At 34.0% G+C, this 27,172-nt stretch overlaps 1 protein-coding gene across 6 annotated transcripts in view; it reads left to right on the forward strand.

Moving 5' to 3' along the window:
• BRD10 (bromodomain containing 10) overlaps positions 1 to 27,172 on the forward strand; it is a 125,542-nt gene that overhangs the window by 44,230 nt on the left and 54,140 nt on the right. For 5 of the 6 annotated variants that reach the window (XR_010130212.1, XR_010130213.1, XM_019034004.4 and 2 more), the window contains exons 4-5: positions 6,401 to 6,480; positions 15,496 to 15,585. Coding sequence is in view for 4 of the 6 variants with exons in the window: in XM_019034004.4 (XP_018889549.3) it covers positions 6,401 to 6,480; positions 15,496 to 15,585 (170 nt within the window). In the remaining 2 variants the exon portion in view is untranslated. The remainder of the gene's footprint in view (positions 1 to 6,400; positions 6,481 to 15,495; positions 15,586 to 27,172) is intronic. The other variant, XM_019034005.4, reaches the window with a different exon arrangement.

The following is a 27,172-nucleotide window of genomic DNA, read 5'->3' on the forward strand; positions in this document are numbered from 1 at the left end:
GTGCATTGGCGCGATCTCTGCTCACTGCAACCTCCACCTCCTGGGTTCAAGCAATTCTCCTGCCTCAGCCTCCCAAGTAGCTGGGACTACAGGCGTGTGCCACCATGTCCGGCTAATTTTTGTATTTTTAGTAGAGATGAGATTTCACCATGTTGGCCAGGCTGGTCTCGAACTCCTGACCTCAGGTGATCGGCCCACCTCGGCCTCCCAAAGTGCTGGGATTACAGGCGTGAGGCACCACGCCCGGCCAGTAGTTATTATTTTCACCCAAATCACTTTATGGTAGCACCTCTAAACTGACTAAAATGAATAAGACAAGTGGTCTTATTCTCTTATAGGTGAAAAAACTAAGTTAAAGAGTGGTCAGTGACCTCAAGTGAATAATAGTTAAGTACAGATAAAGACAACACAATAAAAGGTCAAGTAGAGAAAAAATCAATGTGCTATGCTAGTCTGGGAAGATTTTACAAGGGATGAAGGACTTTGAAGAATAATGGGAATTGGATAGGTGGAAAATGTTGAATAACACGAGCAAAAGCATATAGGTATAATTAAGTGAAGTGTCACTGGAAGAAGCACAATTAAAGAAAACTTTTGTGGAAAAGTTGAGGTTTTAGAAGCTGTTCGAATGATAGAAGGGTGTCATTTTTGGGTGATCTTTCTAGGCATGTGGTACTATGTTAAATAATTGAATCAAGAGTCCAGTGCAAGGAATTGAGCTTGAAATAAGATATATCAGATGTGTAAAAAGTAATGAGCTGCTTTATAGGAAATGATGAGAAGATAATGTAATCTACAGTGTTTGATTATTTCCAGGCCCATATCTGTGAAAAGGTTATTATATAGTTCTGTAGTGATAGCACTAGAGACCGTAACTACATGTGTCTTATGGAGAAAACTTTTAGCATACCAGCTGAAGATTTCAAAATATAAAGAGAGTGAAAGGATTTACTATACTCCATGTCCTTTTATTTTTTCAATCCTTCTACTTTTTGTCTAAAAAACCTAGTACTCATTGAGTGCTTATTGTATGCCAGGCACTGTTCTAAGCCTTTATACATATTATCTCATTTAATCTTCATGAAGACTTCAAAAAATAAATATTACTATTATTCCCCGTTATTACAGATTTTAGAGATTTTTAAAAATTGAGATATTTACTTGTCCAAGGTCACACAGCTAGAGCTAGTAAGTGACAGGATTAGGAGAAAGGATCTTGCAAGATAATTAGGATACCATTAAAGAGCTATGAAAAGAAGCTGGCAGGGGTAAGATGAAGGGGTAGATGATAACTATAACGAGAAAAATTCTAAATCCAGGTAAGGATTGATTATGTGACTTTTCTGTCACAATGATAGAAGAAAATTCTATTTTGAGAGAGATGCTGCAATAAGTAGCAGAATTTGGCAACTGATTCAATATTCTAAGTTAAAGGGTAAAAAGAAATGGGTGTTCAGGAGTTACTGAATTATGTGATAGGGTTAAAGAATTACCAGTATGATAAGAAATTTGCTTATAGGTAAGAAGAATAAAAGGAAAATAAACTGTTTTGTTAAGGTCAAATTGCTTACTTGAGATAGAACACTCCAGAAACTCCTAGAATGTAGTTAGCTCAAGACATGCACATTTAGTAAATAAAAGACAAGTTTAGGCTCTAGTTCTGTGACTTTACATCCCAGGCACTTTGCAAATTCACTGTTTAATAATACAAATACCCTTGAGTTTTTACTTGCAACAATGATTAATATCTTAGTATTCATTTATTTATTAAGGTTCCTAAGGCGAAAGTACAGAGGGAGGAGTGAATGTGTTGGGATAATTTTAAAACATGGAAAGGCTAAATCTAGGAAAGCATTGAAGTACCTTTTTTTTTTTCTTTTCTTTTTCTTCCTCCTATCCCTCCCTGAGAGACAGGATCTCGCTATGTTGCCCACCTGGCCTCGAACTCCGGGGCACAAGCCATCCTCTCACCTCCACCTCCCAAGTAGCTGGGACCACAGGCGAGCTGGGATCACAGGCATGCACCACCACACTTGGCTTAAAGTGGAAGTCTGAGTATGAGTAGCCCAGAGGTCTGAGGAGTGAAGACAGGAAAACCAGGTGAAGGAGAGGGGTAAAGAATGAGGAATAAGAAACTGAGAAAGGGGAACTGAAAGGGGGATGATAATCACCTTCTTATGTAAAGAAATATGCCATTTCTTTTATAAAAGGCATATTTCCAGATTCTAGAAAACTGGAGTTTTATGCCTCAGTTACAGTATAAAATATATCTTTAGTTATAATTTTCCCTCTCAGGTTGGGCATTCTTTTCTTAAGTTGTTCTAAGCATAGTGCTTTAGAAAGCTTCATTAGAGTATACTTTTGTAACATTAATTACTAAGGTTTATTAATGTTTCCTTATGCATTTTCCAGGTACAGGTTGACACTTTCTGTTTTAGGCTCAAGAGTGGTATTGAAATACTGTGTATGTTTTAATTTGACTTCTGATTTCAGCATAATTTTAGGTTTGAGAATTTTATTCTATTTTATATGACCAAGTAACTTAGGGCAGTGGAAGTAAAAGGCCTGGGATATGATCAAGTTGAGTGATAAGGGAAGGGAAGCCCACTGGTAGTATGTAACTTGCCCTGTATGTATTTTGTCCTGAAGCAAAAACAAGTTACCAAATAAAGGCGTGATTTTGTAGTATCTCATGCTCGATTTTTAAAATAATATTTAATTTTTTTGAAGTGCTGATTTTTTTACTGAAGAATACAGGAAAATTTATACTGAAATTGTTTTTTTTCAGGATATATACTGAAGGTATTAAAAAACAGTAAATGTACAAGTCATCCAACCCTAATAAAAAGGAATGCTCTGAACCAAACAGAAGCAGATTACATCCGTTTCAAAAATTTGAAAGAATGCAGTATTTTACCATAAAAAGAGTACAGCTTTGAAGTGAGACAGACCTAATTTCACATGTATGCTCCTAGTGCATATTAGCTACAGCTCCTCCATCAGTTTCTTTACCTGTTTATAGCCTGTTTCTTTATCTGTGATAAGTGAGGTAATACCTACTTGGCTGTATTGTTAAGATTAATTAGAATAGCAAATGCACAGTATGTCACTTGGAGCTTGGCACATGGTAGGAATCAATAAATGGTAACTTAAGATATTTGTGCAGTAGAATTACATAATGGAAGGAGCTTGGACTTTGTAGTTAGAATCCCTGACTGTGGTGCTTACTTACTGTGTGACACATGAGTAAGTTAATTAATCTTTTTGATCTTCAGTTATCCCATATTACAGTAGAGTTATTACCTACCTGGGAGGGTTATATTGAGAAATAAATAATTTATACAGACCACTTTACTAAGTATCTGACACACAGCAGGTTCTCAATAAATGTTAATCTTCTTACTACCACTACTAGGTCATGTTGAAACTCTTTGGTGAATTGTTTAAATTATTTAAAATCGTTGTCAGTGTTTTCTTCACTATAAAATAGACTTAAATGGACCCTCAGAATTGTAAACAATTACCTGCATCCCTTTTCCTACCCCCTAGACTGTTGGTGACATTTCTGAAAAAAGTAGGATTCTTGTATTTAGGGATCACTTCTTAGAATTATGTGTGCTAAATGCTGTAAATACAGAGTGAATAATGTGATTTCTGTCACCAATAATTTACAGTATAGTAAGGATGACAAACATAAGAACAGACAATTACAATACTCTAAGTTAAGTATTACATTCATTGATTTGTGTACAAAGTAGAGTGGTAGTTTAGAGGACATGCATAAGAAGAACTGAGATGGAGTAAGTAAAAAGAATTTAAAGAAAATTAAAAGATTTTCTGTTTAGGCTTTTCTCACCATAGCTTAGCTAAAGCTAAAGCAATAGCTAACATTTATTGATCACCTACCATGTGCCTAGCAGTAGTATAAGCTTTTGGGATGTTATAACCCATTTAATTCTCACAGAGTAGGTAATACTATTATCCCTTGTTTTACAGATGAAGAAATTGCACAAAGAAATAAAGCAGTTTGCTCAAGGTCTTGTATGTAGTAGCTATTATACATGACCTCTATAATAGTAGGTGGTTGTAGCAGGCATTCAAACCCAGGTAGTTTAGTTCTAAAACTCAAGCTTATAACCAATATGTAACATTACCTCCAATTTCCTAATAATATTTAAGCATCCTAATGACGTGGTGAACTGAAATACCAAGTAACCACCTTAGCTTCTCAGTCCATTCAAATAGAGTAGCTGCTAGAGTTAACTGAGAATTTAGTACCTGTGTTTAGTGCCTGTGTAACAATAAGATGAAATTCATGGGACTATCAAGGGTGACCTCTGTTGTGCTTATAAATGAATACAAAACCAAATGGCTTTTTTTTTTAAGCTAATCAGAGTAGGGCTGGTGGGGAGAGGTTGAGGAAGAATTTTATTTCCTCCAAATTAGTTTTTATAAAACCTTCCCATACATAAGTTAGCAAGATCATTCAGTTTTTTCTTGTGAACTTTAAAAAATGGTAAAGGCAGTGTATAGAGGAAAGGCATCTTGGCATTCAAATTCATGAGCCCCCTTCAGCAATACTTATGGCACTCAGTTTAGGAAACAATTACTAGCTGTATTATAGAGATACCAAGAATTTAATCACTTCTCCCTGAGTATTGCTTATTTAAGCAGCCCACCCACTTACCTATCTTTGTAGGAGTTTACTTCTGTTATAAGGTACTGTGTAAGCACAGAAGTAAATAACAATGGTGAATAAAGAAATATATGTTGGGTTATTTTAATTTAATTGAAAGCAGATGTCAAATGACAGCCGTCAATACTTATTAAAATAAGACAGTTAAACCCCTGTGAACCTCAGCAACTCAAAATTTGCAGTTCAGTCATAGTATACATGGATTTCATTGAGCCAAAAGTTAGAAATTTTATAAATTACAGTTCTGCGATATGATTAAAAAGTAATACAAAAAACAAATTATAAACTGGAATTGTGTCAATTGAGTTGACATATTTCTTGCAAGATGATTATATAGGAAAATGTTTGGAAAGGAGCATTAGGATTATGTACAGCAAAGTTACTTTATGTACTCATTCATTTTCCCTTTTGAAAAAAATATTGACGTTTAAGTGGATTTTAGTCTGCAAATGATTGTGAACTAAAAATGACAGAAAAGTATTGCTGAATATTTTTTGTGCCCTTGTGTAGATTGTAAGCTCCTAGAGGATAGGATTTTTCTTTTTTATAATTTTTTTACTTCCTTGTTGTCCCCGTAACTTGTACAGTGTCCTGTATCTAGTATTTGTTGAGTAATTAACAGTTTGTTAATTGATTTTGCTAATTACAAATTGGGGGGAAACTTTTAATGTGTTTCTAACTAAAACTAGAATTTTTTTTTTTTTTTTTTTTTGAGACAGAGTTTCACTATTGTTGCCCAGGCTGGAGAACAATGGTGCGATCTTGGCTCACTACAACCTCCACCTCCCAGGTTCACACGATTCTCCTGTCTCAGGCTCCCAGGTAGCTGGGATTACAGGCACGCACCACCACACCCGGCTAATTTTTGTATTTTTAGTAGAGACGGGGTTTCGCCGTGTTAACTAGGCTGGTCTCGAACTGACCTCTGGTGATCCGCCTGCCTTGGCCTCCCAAAGTGCTGGGATTACAGGTGTGAGCCACCGCGCCTGGTCTAAAAATAGAATTTTTATGCATGTATGTATTTTTTTGTCAAGTTAAATACAAAAAGTAGATATATTTCAGTGTATACTGTGAATTGGCTCTAAGTATGAGGTTTATTTTTTTCCAGTGGTTTCTGATTCCACAAATAACTAGGTGCACTTTAAAGGGAGATGTTTATCTTCTTTTAAAACTTTGGGTATTGATACCGCCAAGGGCAGCCTATTAGGTGAGTGCAGAGCTAAAGGAGTAGAAAAACTTTGTTACCTAAGCTGCTAAGGGGATTTTCACATTAGGCTGGCTAGAGACCATAGTCTTCAGCTGTAGTTCTTATGCAAGTTCCTGACTGCGAAGTCAATGTTAAAGGTAAGGTTTTTTTCCCTATGTAGTCTCATCTTAAGTTGCAAATGTAGATTTTAATTAAGCAGTAGTAATGTGACTTTTTTGCCTAATCTTGCAGTAGATTCTACCGTATAACACATTGGAGATGGTAATAGTTCAGTTCATATAAACATAAAACAGCATTTGTTAATATGTCTGTTAACAGGTAGTTAATAGTTTAATGTTTGTTTTTACTGGGGCTTGTTTTGATTCATCATTTTTATTTGACTCACTAGCAGCCATCTGTTAGTTACAATTTAACTTTCAAGGATCTGCGTAATTTGTTTTTTGTTAATGAAGTGCTATAAACAGCATTATGAAGGTTTTCTCTTTTAATCTTGAAAGGAAAAAAATCCGTCTCTAAAAAAGCAGTCACAAAGAAGAGGAAAACTGTCATAAAGTCACCTACTGTACCAGAGTTTCAGGTAAATGTTTCAACTTTGTCTCGAAATTTTTCAATTTTTTCAGTGTTCATATCATTCCTCAAGAGTTTGGCTGAATTCCAAGAAACTGTAGCACACATACTTGTAATGAAATGTTTCTGACAGTGACTTTTCTCCCTGCAAGTGCAGATGTAACCAAGATTTAATCTGCTAGTATTTCATAATTTTTACCTCTATTTTTGTCTTTTAATAGTAAAAACCCTTTTTTATATCTTAATCTCTACTAGTACATTTCCTAGAAGCAGTTTAATAGAAATAATATATATATACACTATATAGTATGTGTGTGTGTGTGTGTATGTATATATATATGTAATGCATAAAAGCAAATGTGTGAATGAAACTCTTCCAAGAACAAATCATAATTTGGAGATGGTAATATTGCCTAGATAGTTCGTTTTCATTTATTTGGGCACTGTAGAAATAAATGGTAGATTTATTAACTTGGAAAACAAATCTTTCAACTCTTAGCTGTATATGATCTTCAGAGAGAATATTAAGTAAAGGTTAATTGAAATGGTCTTTAAACATTTCTGTGGAAATAAAAAGTAATTATATGTACTGCCATATGATTAAGTGAGGAGTTTTTTATTTGTAGCTAATACTAAGCAGAGAATCTCACCCTAATTAATGCTTTTATTTTCTATTTTATAAAAGATGTATTTTCTTCAATAAACACTTTCTTTAAAAACGTCTTTGTATTCATGTGTCTAGTCAATTTTCAAAAGTTTTATAAACTCATACCTAATGACCAAAAGATGAAAGTGGTGTTCAGATGAATTTGTGAGTCTCAAGTCAAGTAGAGATGAAAATAAAGGGACAATAGCTATGAAAATATTGATAATATATAATGTGAGTTTAATAGTTAGATATATCTAAAAATGTGGACACATTCATTTTCAGTAAAAATTCTATTTTGGAGAGTGTTTTTATGGAAGTTACTAACTGGTAAAAATTTAACATTTTTAAATCAACAGTTAAAGAAAATAGACATGTTTTTCTCTTAGTACTTTAGAATATTTTTAATGGTATTCTTAGGATGAATTACAAACATTTCTACAAAATCCTTTTATATATTATATAACCTTGGTTGCAGAGTAGTTAATAAAAAAATAACAATTTTACTGTTCACTTAGAGGCCTTTATACCACTTCTTGTAACATATATTTTAATGCTTTAGTATTACATCATCATGCGTCCACTGCTGTCACACCTGTGTTTACTATTTCTCCGACTTACGTTTTTCTCAATCCTCAAAGCATCAGCCCTGGGAATGTAGATGTTAGAGCAAATCTGGCCCATTGTTAATATTTCCTCTATACCCATCTTAGTGAATAGACTTTTCCATATATTAAGCAGCACAGGCTGCATAGCCAGTGTTTTTTAAAATTGCAGTGGTATTCATTAGTGAGGCATGAAATCATTTTAGCAGATTGCATGACCAGTGTTTCTTTTTTAAGCTAACAAAATTAAACTAGAAAAGAAATCAGCACAATTACATATAGTAAGTGTGCTACATATAGCAATGTGAATATGTACGCTCATATATTGTTTTGTGAAACTTTGGTTTCAATTGTATGTGTGTACACAAGGATATGCATTGTAAAATGTGTTGCTGCGCATGGGTCATGGTCAAAATATTTTGCCAGATTGAGCTGTTTAAAACGGTCTTGGCCGGGCCCAGTGGCTCACACCTGTAATCCCAGCACTTAGGGAGGCCGAGGCAGGCGGATCACCTGAGGTCAGGAGTTCGAGACCAGCCTGACCTATATGAAACCCCATCTCTACTAAAAATACAAAAAAAATTAGCCGGGTGTGGTGGCATGTGCCTGTAATCCCATCTACCCGGGAGGCTGAGAGAGGAGAATCACTTGAATCTGGGAGGCAGAGGTTGCAGTGAGCCAACATCGCGCCATTGCACTCCAGGCTGGGCAATGAGGGAAACTCTGTCTCTAACTAACTAACTAACTAACTAACTAACTAAATAAATAAATAAATAAATAAGTCTCTTCCTGGTTCTCAAGGTGTCCTAGAGGGAGAGAAAACAGAGAGGGAAAAAGAGAGAGAGAGAGGATAGAGAGGAGTAATAGTCTCATGAAAGCAGTGGTTCTTATGCCTAGTTTACAATGTGAATGCCACGACATTACTCATAAAGAAACTTGGCAACTGTCTCACAGGGAAATAGATCATTTGCTTCAAATACACACATTAATAAAATAGGAGATAGTGCTAGTCACTAGTAAACTTTGCTGTTAAATGCAAAACTTAGTTTTGTCTCTCAAAATAATTTTATGTAGTGTGTTACTTTATTTGAGTCTTCCACGTGTAAGAAGACTATTATATAATAAAGTGAATTTATTCCCTGCCCAAAAGTTCTAGCGGTATGGTATTTAGCACCTCAGATTCTGTAAATTATTTGTTTTGTCCAAGGTGTTTTAAATATCACATTTCTAGCATTAAACATAAAAATATAGAAATATTTAGTCAGAAGATCTTCATATTATTTATTCTGAAATATCTTGCTTCTGAAAATAATGAACCTGTTTTTGGATAGATAATAGATCCCTTTTGTAAAACCTGACCAGTTTGCCAAAGGACCAGTCTTCTTTAAATTGACAGAAAGCATGCTTAGATAGAGATAAATGAAAGGGTTAAATTGTGAAGTTTTTTTTTTTTAAGTCCTAATGAGTTTTTAAAAATGTTTTGACCTCAGCTGCTTTTTAGTTTGACAATGTTTTTGTTGACTTTTTTTAAAGCTAGAACTTGAACTTGCCCCCCTATTTGCTTCAGAAAGAATCCATGTTTATATACACACCTAATATCTGCACCCAGGTTTAGAAAATAATCATCCTACTCCTATTTAGAGTATACACTGTGAGCATTCAAATGGTGGATTTGATTTGTATGTGTGGCAGGGTGGGGTGGGTGTGGGTGTGTGTGTGTGTGTGTACAGTCGGCCCTCTGTATCTGTAGGTTCTGCATCTGTGCATTCAACCTTGGATTGAAAATATTTTCTTAAATGTGTCCATACTAAACATGTACTGATTTTTTTTCTTGTCATTATTCCCTAAACAATATGATATAACAACAATTTATATCACAACTATATTGTATTAGGTATTATAAGTAATGTAGAGATGACCTAAAGTATATGGGAGGATGTGTTATATGCAGATACTATACCACTTCATATCAAGGTCTTAAGCATCCTTGGATTTTGGTATCCACAGGGTTCAGAGGTGAGTCCTGGAACCAGTACCCCATGGATACCGAGGGACGACTGTATATTGTAAAGGGTCTAACCAAATGTGTGCCACTTTTTCCTAAGAGTTATGTCAGTGGTTCTCAAACTTTAGATAGTATAAAAATAATGTGATACCTTTATTTAAAATGAAGATTGTTGGTTTCATCCTCCAAAAGACCTTGATTCAGTGGGTACCAGTAATCTGCATAGTGGTTAAACACAAGGGTTCTGCAACCAGGCTACCTACTTGGGTTTGAATGCCAGCTCTACCACTGATTAACTCTGTGGGGTAAGTTATTTAACTTCTCCATGATTCCAGTTTCTCATTTGTACAATGGGGTAATAATAGTACCTTCCTTGTAGAGTTGTGAGGATTGAACGATACAGCTTACCGTTTTAGCCATTTTTATTGTTTTCAAATAAGCAGGTCAGTCGCTTCTGATGAAAAACACTGAATTATGAATAGGAAAATCAATTAAAAATGGCATAAAAACATCTATTATTGACCCTTAGCACTCTTTCCATTTACTTAAAACCTTGAAATAAATCTTGGATTTGGTCTTAATGAAAGTGGCACATGATTAAGCCTACAAGAATTTGAAAAGTGGAAAACCAAGTAATAGTATTTGCATCATTATGTTTGATGAGAGTGAAAACTTATGTTTATCCCTATTTTATTGTTATGATGCATTATATATTTGTCATGTAGGGGAAATTGTTGGATTTTTTAGTGATAATTATAGAATATTGGTGATTTAAGCTTTTATATCAACTTTAACATTTACTTATGACATTGTTAGATTGGTAAAATTCTTTTTCCCTTATCTGTTTTGTAATGAAAGAAAGACGATTAGACTGAAAAGTGAATATCAGTTTTCCTAATAGTTACTTTTTCCTAAAAAGTCTTTTCATTTAACATTTAAGAGAGAAATCTAATGTTATATGACTTATCTTTTGTACATAATTATGACAGAAAGTTACAGGAAGTATTTTTAAAAACTAATGTGTTGAGTCTCAATAACATAAGTTTTAAAAATAATTTAACAGCGTTAGTTACCCTAAGTCTGCTTTTCAACAATAACCAAAAAAAAACTTTCATGCAGTGTGCCCTTGCTCCCATTTCATATGCATGATTGATTTTAAAAGCTGCTTTGCAGAAGAACTCCAGAATCCAGCTGCTAAGACTATATTACATTGTTTTCAAACATAAGAAAAAAACTCACTGATCCTTAACATACCTCTGAAAAAACTATACTTCTCCATCTAACCAATGGAGAAACTAAGGGATAAGAAATAAAGTACTGCAACATAACAAATTGAAACCAAGATTAAAATTAGGGTTTTGTTGTTGTTGTTGTTGTTGTTTGTTTGTTTTGAGACGGAGTCTCGCTCTGCCGCCAGACTGGAGTGCAGTGGCACGATCCTGGCTTACTGCAATCTCTGACTTCCTGGTTCAAGCGATTCTCTGTGGTTTCCTCTATCAGTGTGTCATCTTAGGTCATTTTACCTCTGTTAGTTTAATCAGCTTTTTAACTGCTTACTGTATTAAGATGTTTTGATTATATCATTATTTTGAATTGCTCCCTCTTAAAATGAATATTTTTAACCTCAGCTTTTTGTTTCACTTTTAACAGCAGGAGTTCTTCTCCCTTAAAATTAATATAGTTCTCCCTTAAAAATATATATAGTTCATTGAGAGAAACATCTGTGTTTAATCACATGGTTGTTTATCAGACTAATTTGGCTTTCACGTCACAAGTGATATCCTTATTTGCAAGTTTTTAAGTAGTCCTTATTGCTGGTATGGTGATGATAAGAAATAAAAAGAAATTTTCCCATCTGCATAGTTTTAGCAGATGCTATTATAATTTTAGTTTAAATACAATATAAATTTTGAATTTATACCATGCATTTAGTATTTCACTTATAATTTTTATAATAAATTACAGGATCTTTTTATTAGAATGGGAGTGAATGTGTGATCCCTTTTGTCTGGACCTATTCATTTTTACTTTTCTACATTGTTTTCCTTTTGCTTTGCTTTTTAATATAATCTACCATATTGTTTGTATTTTTTAATGTTACCTTATGTCCTTTTTTGGAGCAAGTAAATATCTTTCAGACCTATTGAATTTCTATCCAAAGGACGTAATTTCTAGTTTGAAGTATCAGTAAAGTAAGGAATGATTTATTATGTAGTTCTGAGATATGGTCATGGAGTTTTTTTTTATCTCTGCAGGGCCTCCCCACTCCCACCACATACATATATTGCTGCTTGTTGAGTTGAAGAGGGGACCTTTTAATATTACCATTTAATAAAAATGAAAGCTTAGATATAAACTAAATCCTAAAACTATAATACAAGTTCAGTTGTTAGATTTCTTTATTTTTGTGTTGTTATAAAGACCCTTTTAAAAAGAATATAATATAGTAGGAGAAGTCCTGGGTTCTGTGGTTTCCTCTATCAGTGTGTCATCTTAGGTCACTTTACCTCTGTTAGTTTAATTACCTTTTATATGAATTGGAGATAGGTCTCTTTAGGCTAAGGCTTGGACAAATTACACATTTTTAGTCCCTTTCAGCTCTGAGATCTGTGATTTTGTAGCTCTGCCATGGATTGTATTAAATGAAAGGTTAACTTGAGGGAGTGTGACAGCCTTGGAGAGGTTCTTGCTGGGAGATAAAACTCTTCTTGTAACCTATGTGGCTTGACTGAAAACCTCCTCTCATAAGTGTTAGCAATGTGACCTGACTGTAATCTGAGCTGCTATGGAGTTTCGTGTTCACCCCTGCAGGCCCTGTGCCTCAGATATGTTTTTCAAATGCAAGATAATGAGAAGGAGGTTTTAATAAGGTGTTTTGCTTTTTTAAAAAAAAATCTGTGTTCTCCTTTTTTAAGTTGAACTTTGTTTATTGGGTTGATTCTGTTTTTAAAAACATCATATGAAGTTGAGTTGAATGTAATGGCCACATATATGCCTTATTTCGGAGGCAGAAGAGAGGCAGTAGAGTTGTATATGACATCGAGTTGGCATAAATCAAACTAATTGTGTTCCTATTCAGTTTTATAAAAGGTTAATTTGACTCTGTATGTTGGGTATATATATTAGGTATACATTAAATATATATGTAGAGTGAATATATATTAGTTTTAATATATTAATTGTTATGTAGCTATTAACGTCATTTTAATATAGCCTCAGAATAAATATTATAGCTAAAAATATTTTAAGAAACAATTGTCTTATCATCGTACATTTAATTCAATATGCCATTCCCTATTTGGAAATTAATCTTGTATTTTCATACTCATTAGCTCCATGGTACCAGAATGTTCCAGTAGCCATGTTGATTTATAATTCATAGTCATTTAGTACCTTACTACTCAAAAATGTTATTTGCAGGCAATACCTGGAAACTTGTTAGAAATGCAGAATCCAAGGTCTCACCTCAGACCTACTAAACAAAAAACTGTTTTATTAAGATCCCCATGCAATTCTTATGCACATTAAAGTTTGAAAAGTACTAAAATTTAGTACAGTTTACTAACTAGATACAGCCACTTGACAGTGTTATTTTATGTAGCTCTTAAGCTGTGTGATTTCATTCATGGTTTGGCTTCAGAACTGTGTTATCTCTTGCTTTAAATGGAACATAAATATCTGTTGACTTCATAACTAATTGATAATTAAAAGATCTCAAAATGTTTTAGGGCATGTTTAGTTGTAGGGGTATATGTCTTCATTGTTCATGTAAGTTTCTATGAAGAGATGACTGTGTTATCTGTTCCTTTAAATGGAACATAAATACCTGTTGACTTCATAACTAATTGGTAATTAAAAGATCTCAAAATGTTTTAGGGCATGTTTAGTTGGAGTATATGTTTTCATTTAGTTCGAGGGGTATATGTCTTCATTGTTCCTGTAAATTTCTACAAACTGCATGCAAAATATACCCTATTCCTTGTGTAGTGAGACAACTGAGATGCAAGTAAAAATTCCTCTGTGGTTTGCCATATGTGCAAATAAGAAATCTATGATTTGATATTAACAAGTACACCAAGTTTGGTGGAAAGAGGTATAGCCATCCATCTGCAAGCTCTGGGGCAAATTTGACACAGTCATCATAATAGCAGATTATACTATGAAAAGTTTAGTCCTCACTGAATACTTAATAAAAATCCACGGTAGGGACAACATTGTTCCAAGTCTTCATAGTTACAATAGAAGTTGAAGACGCTCTCTAGTTCTAGACCCACTTACCTGGTTGGCCAGTCCACTGCTTGACCATCAGCATTTCTTTCATAAGTAAATTTGGCAAATTGGAATGTGTAGTTTCTAATAAATACCAGCTACACTGTCCCACTACATCATTGTATTGTTTCTACTCTCAAATTGTTTAATCTGGGTTATTTAAATACATATTTTCCCTACTTGGTCAATTCTATGATTTTGAAATTATGTAGATATTCCTAATATGTAATTGTTAATACAAATTATCTGTGATCATTTTTTCTTAATCTCTTAGGTTGAACTGTCTTGCCATTTTTGTAGATAAAAAGCATATCAGCAATTTCATATGGTTTAACCTAATAAAAGAAATTTAAGGGGCTCTGTCTTATTTTTGTCACTCAGTAGCCACAAGGAATTATCTTGTTGTAACCCACTTTTGCTTTTATTGTTTTTGTTTGCTCTTCTAACAAAAGAAAGTGCCCTTTAGGAAAACAGTCCCCTTACACTGAAATTAATGAATGTAACAAACTTGGGGCTGATAAAAGCTAATGGTGAATTAGTAATTTATAAGTACGGTTTTTTTTTAATTATCACATGGTATAAACATTACAATAAGACTTTTCATTAATCTGAGATTTTTCCTCTATTTGGTTGTAGTTTTGTTTCAGAAATCTAGTTCTTTTTCACAGTTTTTTTAAAATAGCTTAAATTATTTTAGGAAAAAAGTATATTGAATGAATTGGAGAAATTCAGTATAATTTTACAAAATCTAAGATGTAGTTACTAATATTTTTGTTACTGTTGCTGACAGTTCACTAAAACTTTAGTAATTAAACCAAGCTAGTTTAGTTGTTAGTAATTAATAATTATTTTGGCCATTTGCCAATGTTACCAGGTGAAATGAAATGAGCCACACAATTATGAAAGGAAGTAGATGCTGTCTGTGGAGATGGTTTTATTAAAGACTACTAAACTGATATTAAGAATGTGTACTTCATTTTGTTTAGGTCTTTGAATGTATTACATATAGTTGCAGTCCTTTTAGCAACCCCAACAGCAATAACTAAGGTTTGTTAAATTGTATAGTTAGCAAACCAAGGCAAAGGTATAACAGTTCTCCAAGAGTGTGTTTATTCACCTACTGGGAGACTGCCTGATGAAGCATTTCTTAAAGGTGATTTGACAACCTGTGAAATCTAGGGTGAGTTTCCAGATCTTTGTCATTCTGGGCTGAAAGTTGATGTTAAGAAAGTACCCGAATTATAAAGCAAACTGAAAGGTGGGGATGTGGGATGAAACCACCAATGTTGAAATTTCAGCTTCTTTTATACTAAGCCTGAAGTTCATACATCATAGCAAGTAAATATATTTTAAAATATAAACTGCAGAGCTTTTCTTGCTTTTTACTATTACAGAGAAAAATAATTGTGAATTCAGTGTGTGTTAAAACAACTTCTGTTACCACATTTTGGGTGTTTTATATTATGTGTTATCAAGCTGTGTTTTTGTGTTTTATTTTAGCTTATTTGCACTAATCTTGATGAACTCAGGGAATTAATCACAAAAATCGAGAATGAACTCAAAGATCTGGAAAACAGTAGAAAAAAATCGGTAGGTGTTGATCCAAAAGTTCTATCTATTATTGTCAGCATTAAAATTTATTCCTGCTTTTTCCTAAAGCCTTTTTGAAATCTTGTTTTCCTGGATTACATGAAAATTTACCATGAAAGATAGAAACATTGTTTCTTTTATTTCTCCTGTGTGGTCTAGTTTTCATTTTTAATAGACAGAAATCGTGCCAGGGGCAGTTAAATTAATTTTGTTTGCCTGGTTTGTATCAGGTATGGTTTTAGATATTTCCCAGTATACTGGCTGGTTGTTTTCTGACTGGTAGTTTTTTGGGTAATGTTTGCCTTGCAAATATTCTTAATAATTATATGCTTTTAATGGAAGTTTATTGCTTAGTAACATAAAATTTTAATTCAGTGTAACATAAAAACAGATGTAAATTGTTTAATACTGCCCAAGATAATTTTGATACATACTTAACAATATGACTTTTTAAAGAACCTTTATCTGCTGAAAGTTTTTTTTTTTAACTTTCACTATATCGTCTAAATTATAATTAATCTTTACTTTCATTTTCTAATATTTTTATTGTTCTTGAGAGACTAGAGTTTAAGGGCATATATTTATTCACCTGATACTTGGTAAAACACTCAATTGTGCTATTTATTAAATCAATAACACCTATTTAACTAGCATTTATAGTTGGGCTATGCACAGATTTTAAACACAATTACATACCAGTAAATAAATGGGAAAGGCTTTAAACCTGAAGAAAATAGTTTTTTTTAAACCTTTCGTTTTGCGCCTTAGGAATATCATGAAGCCACTTTTAGATCTATGCTCAGAACCTGTTAATATAAATATGTATAAAATATGGTTAGTGATTCAGCAAGTTTGATATCGGCAGATTTGTATTAGTCATTTTATATGTTGTTAGGAAAGACATGTTGGTAGCACTCTGAAAGGAGGAGATTGCAGTACCATAAAAGTACAGCCTTCTGAAGTTACTTAGTACTAGGATGAAACAGCCTTAAGCATTTCAGAAGTCTCATGTGTGACAGATAACCCTGAGAGTATCATGGTAATTTAAGAGAGAGAATAAATGCTCATGATGATAGTCATCAATTAGCAAGAAAACATTATGTTCAATAATTAACTTGAGAATATGGAAAACTGCATATTTTGGAAATATTTTCATTAAAAATGGTTTAGATTCTTATATTTTTATATGTATACACTTTAGGTGTATAGGCAGTCTCTTGATGTGGAAGACCATCTGTTTCATTAAAATTTACTGCTGTGATATATTCCTCAAATGTTTATGTTATGTAAATGTCATTTACTCTGTAGCCAGAGCGTTTTTTTTTTTTTTTATGTTTTATGCTCAGAAAGGACTAATTCTGTTCCTTAATGGGAAGGAATAGTCTTTTTAAAATATCAGAGTGTTACTGTTTTTTGCAGAGGTTGTTTTTGGGGAGGTGTCCATATTTCGTTCTAAACAATTCTGTTAAATAAAATTGCCAATTTTTTATGCTACAGTTAAGCATAACTTTTATTTATTCCCATATTATAAATTAGAACATTTTTTAATGCATAGTTTTAAGCATAGTTGAATTATGTACTTATGGTATATATTATAGGAGAAAAACACTTCTGCAAGCATTCTAGAGGCTTCTGTAAAGCCATTCACCTCATTTCCATTGGTACTGTGTAGAAGAAGAATAAAAGAAAACATAAACCACAGCCAGGCGTAGTGGCTCAGGCCTATAAATTTAGCACTTTGGGAGGCTGAGGTGGGAGGATTTCTTGAGCCCAGGAGCTCGAGACCAACTTGGACAACATAGCTAGACCCCGTCTCTACAAAAAATAAAAAATTAGCTCAGCGTGGTGGTGCATGCCTGTAGTCCCAGCTTCTAAGGAGGCTGAGGCAGGAGGATCACTTGTGCCCAGGAGGTCGAGGCTGCAGTGAGCTGTGATCATGCCACTGCATTCCATCCTGGGCAACAGAACCAGAGCCTGACTCAAAAAAACAGAAGAAAGCGTAAACTACAAATATTTGACATTGTATTCCTTGAGGGCATGTTAATCAGAAAATTTTAGATTACCCTAGGGTTTAGTTGATTTGATTTGTATCTCTAAACTTTTAACTTGTCCATGCCCCCTGATGTTTGCATATTAGTTTTAAAATATGTTTTCCACCCTTCAAAAAGTAGAAATTCTTGGAACTGTACTTAGCAGGGATAATCTTACTGAGATTACTAACATAAGAGCTCTTTCTCCTTAATTTAAACTGTTTAAAAGATTGTTTACATGAACAGACTATCTTAACCAATGAAACAGCCACACAGCATAAAGCAAATAGACAATAAAAGTTTGCATCTATTGTTCCTTATTTTTTACAAAAGCTAATATTGATTGCGATAGATGTTCTAGGAATTAACTTTATTGAATGTTTATGTTATGTAATGTATGTTACTTTATGTTATGTTACGTTATGTTTTATGTTATGTATGTTTACTGCCTCTTTAGCATCATTTGGGAGTAAGGTGTTCCACTTAACTGAATTTCTAGATAACTGAAATGTAAACCTTTGATACTAAAACAATTTTAATGGAAAAACTTCCCTGACTCCTTGTACTAAACACAATTTAACCTTTTCTTTATGACTTGAGGGTCATCGTTATGAATAACAATATTGTTATATTGTTATATATAGGAAGCCTTCCTTCACTATTGTCAGACAAATGAAGTATTAATACTGATCTTCATAAGAGTATATCACTGTCAAAACTAAGTATCTGGAGTCAAAACAATTCTTTTATTATCAACATTCATATCTATGATAATGGCTCCAGTAACAAGATATATTCCATTATAATATTTTGGAAATATATTTATAAAATATTTCTTTTTATAAATCATAAGTGTCATTACTAAAGATAGAAATTACACATGTGATAGAGGATTTAACATGGATTCATATAATACAAACACCTAGCTGCATCAGGAGGCTTCTCTGCAGGGACTTTCCAGATAGTATTTCCTACCAAAGTAGAAAAGCAGCAGGGAAGAATGGTCCCATTTTTTCACTCAGGTAAACATTCCATTTTAAAAGTTTTTTTGTTTTTAATTAGTAAACTTTATTTTTTAGAGCAGCTTTATGTTTACATAACAAAGTCTTTTTAACCTTTTAGAGGTTTTGTCATTGAACTCCTCATTGTACTGGAAGACTTAGTGTTTTAAAATTTAGATTGTTTACTCATTCTTGCAAAGTAACTAATTTTGTTTATGGTTAATGTGAAGAGAAAAATGCTTAATTTTCTGCAATTTATACGCAGTTCACTTGATCCCATCACTCCATTTAGGGGTTTAGTCCAAAAAGTCCTCATCATCCTTTAGATCCTGTGGTACTGAACTTAATTTTTTATCTACCAGGTATTTGTTAAAAGTGAGACCTCTGGTTGAGATAAATATGTAGTTTGACAGAGCCCTTTAGTTTTTGCTTTCTCATCATTATTTACGTGATAGCATTCTTTCATGATCTAAAGAAGAAATCAGAACATTTTGTTTTTATTTTTGTGGTTTTAGTTAGCAGATAAAATTTGCATTTTGCTTAATTATTTAAAAAATACCTGTTTTAATGTAGAAAATTTATTAGTTTTCCTGAAAGATAGAGCTAAGATATTGATAACTTTACCTGATCTTATTGTACTTGAAATTTGTTAGACAGTATTGCTTTCTAAATAATAAAAATTGGAAGATTTTGCCAAACTTATATTTCTAAGTTTTTCATATAATCCCCTTTTCCCTCATATTTGTTTAATGCCCTTTATGTTCTGTATCATAGTTCTGATTTTCAAAGAAGTTTCAGTCTTTTTCAATTAAGGAAAGACCCTTGTAGAGATTGGGCATGAGGAAAAGTGAAAATTTTGCAATAAATATGTTATTTATAAGGAAAAAAACCTCTTCTGGGTTATGTGATGATAAATGAAAGTCTTATAAATATTGATAATTAAATTTTAAATGTAAGACCACATCTTTTCTAATACATCTTTTATCAGATAAGCCCCTCAACATTGAGTAAGATCTAAGATTTTATTTATTTCTAAATTTTATAATCAATATGTAAGGAAAGCTGTACATATTGAGCACAACCGCCTGTTTGCTTTGATCCTGTGATGCTATTTGGAATTTAACTTTTGTTCTCCCCATTTGTCCTCCCTACCCCCAAAAGTAATGTACACAATGGTGTATTTAGCAGACCACCCCTAGTAGTGGAAATTTGGAAACAATCCATATGTCCATCAGTAGCGAGATGACTAACCAGACAATATTAACACACTGTTATATAGCTAGCAAAATTGGTAGATCATTTTTACAATACGGAAATATTTGTGAAATGTTAAGTTTTAAGAACATACACAATAGGCCAGGCGCGGTGGCTCACGCCTGTAATCCCAGCACTTTGGGAGGCCAAGGTGGGCGGATCACGAGGTTGGGAGTTCGAGACCAGCCTGGCTAACATGGTGAAACCCTGTCTCTACTAAAAATATAAAAATTAGCCAGGCTGTAGTGGCGCGTGCCTGTAATCCCAGCTACTCGGGAGGCTGAGGCAGGAGAATTGCTTGAACCAGGGAGGCGGAGGCTGCAGTGAGCCAAGATCGCACCACTGCGCTCAAGATTGTACCAGTGCACTCCAGCCTGGGCGACAGAGCAAGACTATCTCAAAACAAAAAGACATACAAAATAATATGTACATAATGATTACAGTATGTAAAAAGGTATGTTAAAAAGAATTAAAGAAATTTCAAGTAATGGATAAAATTAATCTTTATTATGTTCTTAAAATAAGGTAAATTCAGAATACAATAATAATACTTCTCTTACCTAACCAAAGGGTGTACATTAGCTAGACTGAATATTAGAGAAGTCAGAAGCTTAGATCAGAGATGCTAACTCCCCCAGTTTTTTGGTCACAGAGTTCTGTATAAGCCAGTGGTTATCAATCAGGAATGATTTTGCTCCCCTTCCCTAGGACACATTCATTGTCATAGTTGAACGAGTGGCACTGGCATTTAATGGATAGAAACCAATGTTGCTGCTGAACATCCTACACTGTAATGATCCTACAATGCACAGACATTCCTCCACAACAAAGAACTGTCTTGTCCCAAATGTCAGTTGTGCTGAGGTTGTAAAACCCTGGTAAAAGCCTGTATTTGCTAAGGGCCTTATTCTTTCATTCTGTCCACTGCTGCCAACTTACTTGGAGAGAAAACAAGTTGATGTTTTGAAAGTTAGGTAGAAATCACTGAAATCATAATACCAGATCCCATCATAGAGAGAATTCTGTTACATAATATACTTCTAATTAAGACTTGTACTTGATGGAACTTTTGAATGTCTGTGTTAACCTTTACCCTTCGTGATTCCATCGATGATTAAGAAAGATTCTTGACCTTAGCTTCCCTTAGTATAGGAAATATGTTACAAACAATATGGTTATATATGTATTTTCTTTATTCAGTTTTAGAAATATGATGTGATATGTTCTTAACTGAAGATATTGTAAGGAACGATAACATAAGTAAATGGAAAAATATTGACAAGTAATGTTATAAAATAATGTTATAAAACTACATATAATGTTATAAAACCACTTATTACACATGTAATGGTAGTGTGTTAATTATGTTATAAAACTACGTGTAATAAGTGGTTTTATAACATTAATAACGGCTTTCACTATATGAATACTGATATAAGGCAAAGAAATTATTGTGCATTAATCTTATTTTCTAACACCTGTAAAAAATAAATTTTATTCTATTATATTGAAGGATAATGGAATTTTCCCTCTTCTCTCCATTTCATGTCCCATTTTCTCAGTGAGGTATCAAGTCAATATTTTTAATATTATTTTATAGCCAGCTGTTTAGAATACAAAATCTATTGTACTACAGTATAAGGAGCTTTAAGTATATTCAGAGTTCTCAGTAAGCCCTAATTACTTTACTTGATGGCTTTGGTTGTAATAATCTCTAAATTATTCTTAAAATTAGTTTTATTTAGGGTTTTAACAGTCACATCAGGTGTACGATATGTTTTTTATTCTAGATCTTCTGGTAAACTCGTTAATGGTTAACAAAACTGAAAACTGTCTCAGCTGTGGGAGAAAATCAATCTACCTTTAAATAGTTACACTAAGTCTTTTAAAAATTAAAACGACCTTTTGGAAATGTTGCACAACAGACAAAATGTGCTTTTTACCTGCTTAGTTACAGATTCTAGCCTTATTTATTAGGTAACTATTTTCTGAATGTCTTCTATGTGCTGTGTATAGTACCAGGAACTTGGTAGGAATCCAGAGATTAAAACTAAGTTCCTATCGTCAAGGAATTCACTTACAGAGTAAGATTTTATCCTCAACCTGTGGGTTAAAATACTTATTTATTTTAATTTATTTTTATTATTTTTAAGATAGGGGCTCCTTGCTCTGTCACCCAGGCTGGAGTGCAATGGCACGATCATAGCTAGCTCACTGCAGCCTTGACCTTCTGGGCTCAAGTGATTCTCCCACCTCAGCCTTGAGAGAAGCTGGGACTAAAGGCTCAAACCACCATACCTGGCTAATTTTTGTATCTTTTGGTAGAGATAAGGTCTTGCTGTGTTACCCAGGCTGGTCTCAAACTCCTGAGCTCAATTGATCCTCCTGCCTTAGCCTCCCAAAGTGCTAAAATTTTTATTTTTAATTAGGGTTGGTTGGGCTAGCCCCTGTCCTTTTATAAAATATTTAATCTTTTATTTTCAAGCTGTTTATTCATAAGTCACCAGACACCATAGACATTTGCTCACTTCCCTTAATTACATGTTTATATTAATATGTTGTTTGGGAGTAGGGTAGAAGGGCAAATAACATGAATTTTATGGAGAATCAAATGTTAACTGACATGTTCAGAATAATAATGAAAAAGGGGACCTAGATGATAGGAAATGTGAACCAGACATATATGACTGGTAAGGCAAACAAAGCTTCAGTTGACTGTAGTCACTGAATTATTTGAGAATGCATTATCTTCATTCATATCCTACTCTGCACAACTAAGAACTAGATTTTAACTTTGGTTTACAGTGCTCACTGTTTCTACTTACTGCAGTTTGGCTTGATGGTTTGAATCCCATCAGGGAAAGTTGCATGAAAACAATGTTTGAAACCCTCTCTCCTCCAAAGAAAGATTGTACATTGTTTTTACATCAGGCAGGGAGTTAATGCTGTATATTCCATATATCCCAGCACAGAGTTGAGTTTCAGAGGAGTTGACCTAAGTACAGATCCTTCTGTAGTCAAGAGCTTTCTAGTGTTTCTTTTTCTTTTTCTTTTTCTTTTCTTTTTTTTGGAAACGGAGTCTTGTTCATTTGCCTAGGCTGGAGTGCAGTGGCATGATCTCGGCTCACTGCAACCTCTGCCTCCCAGGTTCAAGCGATTCTCCTGCCTCAGCCTCCTGAGTAGCTGGGATTACAGGCATGTGCCACCACGCCCAGCTAATTTTTGTACTTTTAGTAGAGATGGTTTCACCATATTGGCCAGGCTGGTCTCGAACCCCTGACCTCAGGTGATCCACCCGCCTCAGCCTCCCAGAGTGCTGGGATTACAGGCTAGTGTGTCTTTTATAATTTGCTTTAAACCCTTTTTTTTTTTTTTTTTTTGAGGCAGAGTCTTGCTCTATCGCCCCAGGCTAGAGTGCAGTGGCATGATCTCGGCTCACTGCAAGCTGCGCCTCCGGGTTGAGGTGATTCTCCTGCCTCAGCCTCCTGAACAGTTGGAACTACAGGCATGTGCCACCACACCCAGCAGATTTTTGTATTTTTAATAGAGACAGGGGTTCACTATATTTGCCAGGCTGGTGTCGAACTCCTGACCTTGTGATCCACCCACCTCAGCCTCCCAAAGTGCTGGGATTACAGGCATGATTGCCACCACACCTGGCCTAAACCTTTTTCAATCACGTATCACATACCCTTATTCACATATAAGTAATTTAAATGTCAAACATTTTTCAAAGTCCCAATAAATTTGTATTGTCTTCTGTTTAACAGTTTGATTACTACCTTCCATGGTTCTGGAAAATTGAATTTAAATCTATGAAGGTTAAGGTAAAAAAATGAGCTTTACATCATTCTTAGTTTTTGTGTTATAGAAGATATAAAAATCTTTGGAAAGACTTTAATTCAGTGCCTTTTGTGAGTTGGGAAATTATGTCAAAACTCAATGGACTGAATATTAATAAAACTTTCTTAGCATCTTACTAGACTGTAGAAAAAGAAAAAAATTATACATTATATATTGAAGGAACATTAACCCAGAATCCAGCAGAGAGCACAAAGGAGCCTAAATAGAGAGCACAGAGTACACATGTGGATGTTCCACTACTTTAAAATAGAAAGACCTTATGGGAAACCAGTTCTTTAAGATGTAATTCTAATAAGTAGTAGCAGCTGCCTTTAATTAGGACAGGAGATGTTTAAGGCAGATTTACTGACAGCATGAAACACTGATAAATTATTTATTTATTTGTTTTTGAGACAGGGTCTCACTCTGTCACCCAGGCAAGAGTGCAGTAGTGTGATTTTGGCTCACTGCAACCTCCACCTCCAGGCTCAAGCAGTCCTCCCACCTCAGCCTCCCCGATAGCTGGGACTACAGGTGCACACTACCATGGCCGGCTAATCTTTGGATATTTTGTAGAGACAGGGTTTTGCCATGTTTCCCAGACTAGTCTCGGACTCTTGGGCTTAAGTGATTTACCTTCCTCTGCCTCCCAAAATGCTGCGACTATAAGCATAAGCCCCCATGCCCGGCTAATGAATAATTTTTTTGAAAAACAATTGAAAAAAATATGTAAAAGCAGGTCTTAGGAGTTTAAAACTAACAAAATAACTTGTTCATAATGATGACCCAAGTCATCAAGTTAGATTATATTCATTATATTGTCAGAAAATCTGAAAGACTTATATTTTAGGAACATTTTAATCTTAAATAACCTTTTGTATCTAAGGAAGAAACCTCAGTTACATGAGAAATGTGCTTATGTAGTGGAACACTTACTGTGGGCCTTTTCTGTCAGAGTTAGGCATTGTGAGAGAATATGAAAAAATAAAAGTAAGTAGGATACTGTCCCTGCTTTTCAAATATTTCCCGTCTTAATTTCACTTACTTGGAACTTTTTATGCCCCTCTTATGCCAAATAAACATGCCATTACTTTGTGGTTTAGATTGTGCTGTGAATTGTTTGAGAACCCATCTTTCTGATAGCACATATGGATCTGTTAAAATATCATCAGTTTGTTGGCTTAACATCAATTTATTGAAAACAGTCAAATTCAGATACTCAACCAGTGGTTAATTTCTAGTCCACAGTTCATTCTTTGTAAATGAAAATGGTAGCACATTGTCTCTTAAATGTATATTGTTAGGTTTTCTTCCCCAGTGATAGTGAACTACCTTACCAGGAATGTGACCTGTCACCCAGTTTTTCCCCCTCTACAAAGCTGGAAGACAGAGAAACTTGCAATGTTATCATTATTGTTATTGTTGTAGTTTGCCTTCATGCTTTCTATTTAAATGCTAATTTAGAAATATAATGGAAATGTTGGATATACTATTAAATGTATTCAGTGTGGGATGGCTTTAAAGTACAAACGCGTTCCTTTTCTCCTAGTCTTAAGTAAAAATTGGTAAGAGTATCAAGAGAAAATAATAGCATATATAATAGTTCATGTTAGAGCTTCTGTCGGTGTTAAAATACTTCTTAACTTTTTTCATCTTTATATGTATTATACTGTCAAAATAGCACTTTTTCAGGGACTGTGTACCAACATGATTAACATCATGTTTTACCCCCAAAACTGTGAATATGCAGGAATATGTTAGTATGGTGGTAGTTTCTGTAGGTAAGCAGTAAGAAAAATAGGTGAATACTTATTGAATATAGTATTACCTTTTCATTTAATAGTACTTAGACTAAGGAGAATGTCAAATAATTAGTTTATTAAAATACTTAGTTACAGTTTATTATATACTGTTTTTATACATGTGAGTTTAGATTATACCTTTGGATATAGTTAGTGATTTTAAATGAGACATCTTTTAGTGCCCAGCTAACTCAGTCAGTAGAGCACGAGACGCTTAAATAAGACTTCTTTTTGTAGGGATCCATTTAGCTTTTCTAAAAGGTATTTGCATTTTAATTAAAAAACATAATATGGCCGGGCGCAGTGGCTCGTGCCTGTAATCCCGCTACTTCAGGAGGCCAAGGCAGGTGGATCACTTGAGGTCAGAAGTTCAAGACCAGCCTGGTCAATATGGTGAAGCCTCATCTCTACTGAAAAAAACAAAAATTTAAAATTAGTTGGGCGTGGTGGCAGGCATCTGTAATTCTAGCTACTAGGGAGACTGAGGCAGGAGAATTGCTTGAACCCAGGAGGTGGAGGTTGCCATGAGCCGACATCGTACCTCTGCACTTCAGCCTGGGCAACAGAGCAAGACCCTGTCTCCAAAAAAAAAAAAAAAAGAAAAGCCTGATATATTGATATTTAATACCTTCTCTACCACAGAATTTATGTCTGTGACAAGAATTAAACTTGTAACAAAAAATGTTCTGTGCTTCATGTGTCTGTGATCTAACAACATATTTGTAAATAAAAGCATATAGGAAAAAAGCATTCATACTTTTGTTGTATATGTTTTGTACTGTTCTTTTTAATAAAAATGTTATCTCCACAATAATACCATCTCCATTTTAAAAAGCATTCTTTGTATATTTTTATATGATTTTAATTTTTTCTTCATATGACTGCCGATACCTGTTTTGTTTAGATATAATATTACAAAAAAAATCTATGTAAGTAACTGTATGACTTGTATACAAGTGACTTTCACCTAAGTTTAATGTACAAACTATCTAAATTAAAGTGTGCAAAATATATTTGTTGTAATGAGACATTTAATATAGAATTTATTTATGTCCCTCTTTTTTTCCTTTTTAGGTATCCAATGTCCCCAGTATCAGTAGATTGCCAACTCCCTCTCCTTGCCACACTCCAGCCAGTGTTATGCTGGTGCTGTCATACCCATCCCAGATTACTGTAGCAGAATGCAGTTGTTTTTTAGTTGTGAGGTAAGTTTCCCTCCCCACTCATTTCACATACATAGAGATGCAGCTTTTCTTTTTACAATATTGTGTAGTTTTGTAAGTTATTTTTTATTTTCCTTTATGATTCCTTAAGTTATTAATCTGTTACACTCAAAGACTTATAAAACTGCATGATATAATGAAGGACTTAATCTTGTGACCATAGACCAGTTCCTTGTTGTAGCAATGCCTATGGGGTTATAAAACCTCCAGTGTTTGGTAGTTGGGCCATCTTATGGAAAGGGAGCTGGCAATCTGCAGCTGCCGTGGACATTGGATGACAAAGCATGAAAGGTAAGCTTCAAGTTTAAATTATATTGTATGTCTTTGGTTCCATAATGTACACTTGAAATTCATACTTTTATTGATTCATAAAAGAAAAATACTACTTGTCCCTTTATAAAGTGACCTTCAGTAAATATTTGAATTATGAAATT

The sequence above is a fragment of the Gorilla gorilla genome, chromosome 13 (genome assembly GCF_029281585.2).
Source record: "Gorilla gorilla gorilla isolate KB3781 chromosome 13, NHGRI_mGorGor1-v2.1_pri, whole genome shotgun sequence".
NCBI classification, from domain to species: Eukaryota; Metazoa; Chordata; class Mammalia; order Primates; family Hominidae; genus Gorilla; species Gorilla gorilla.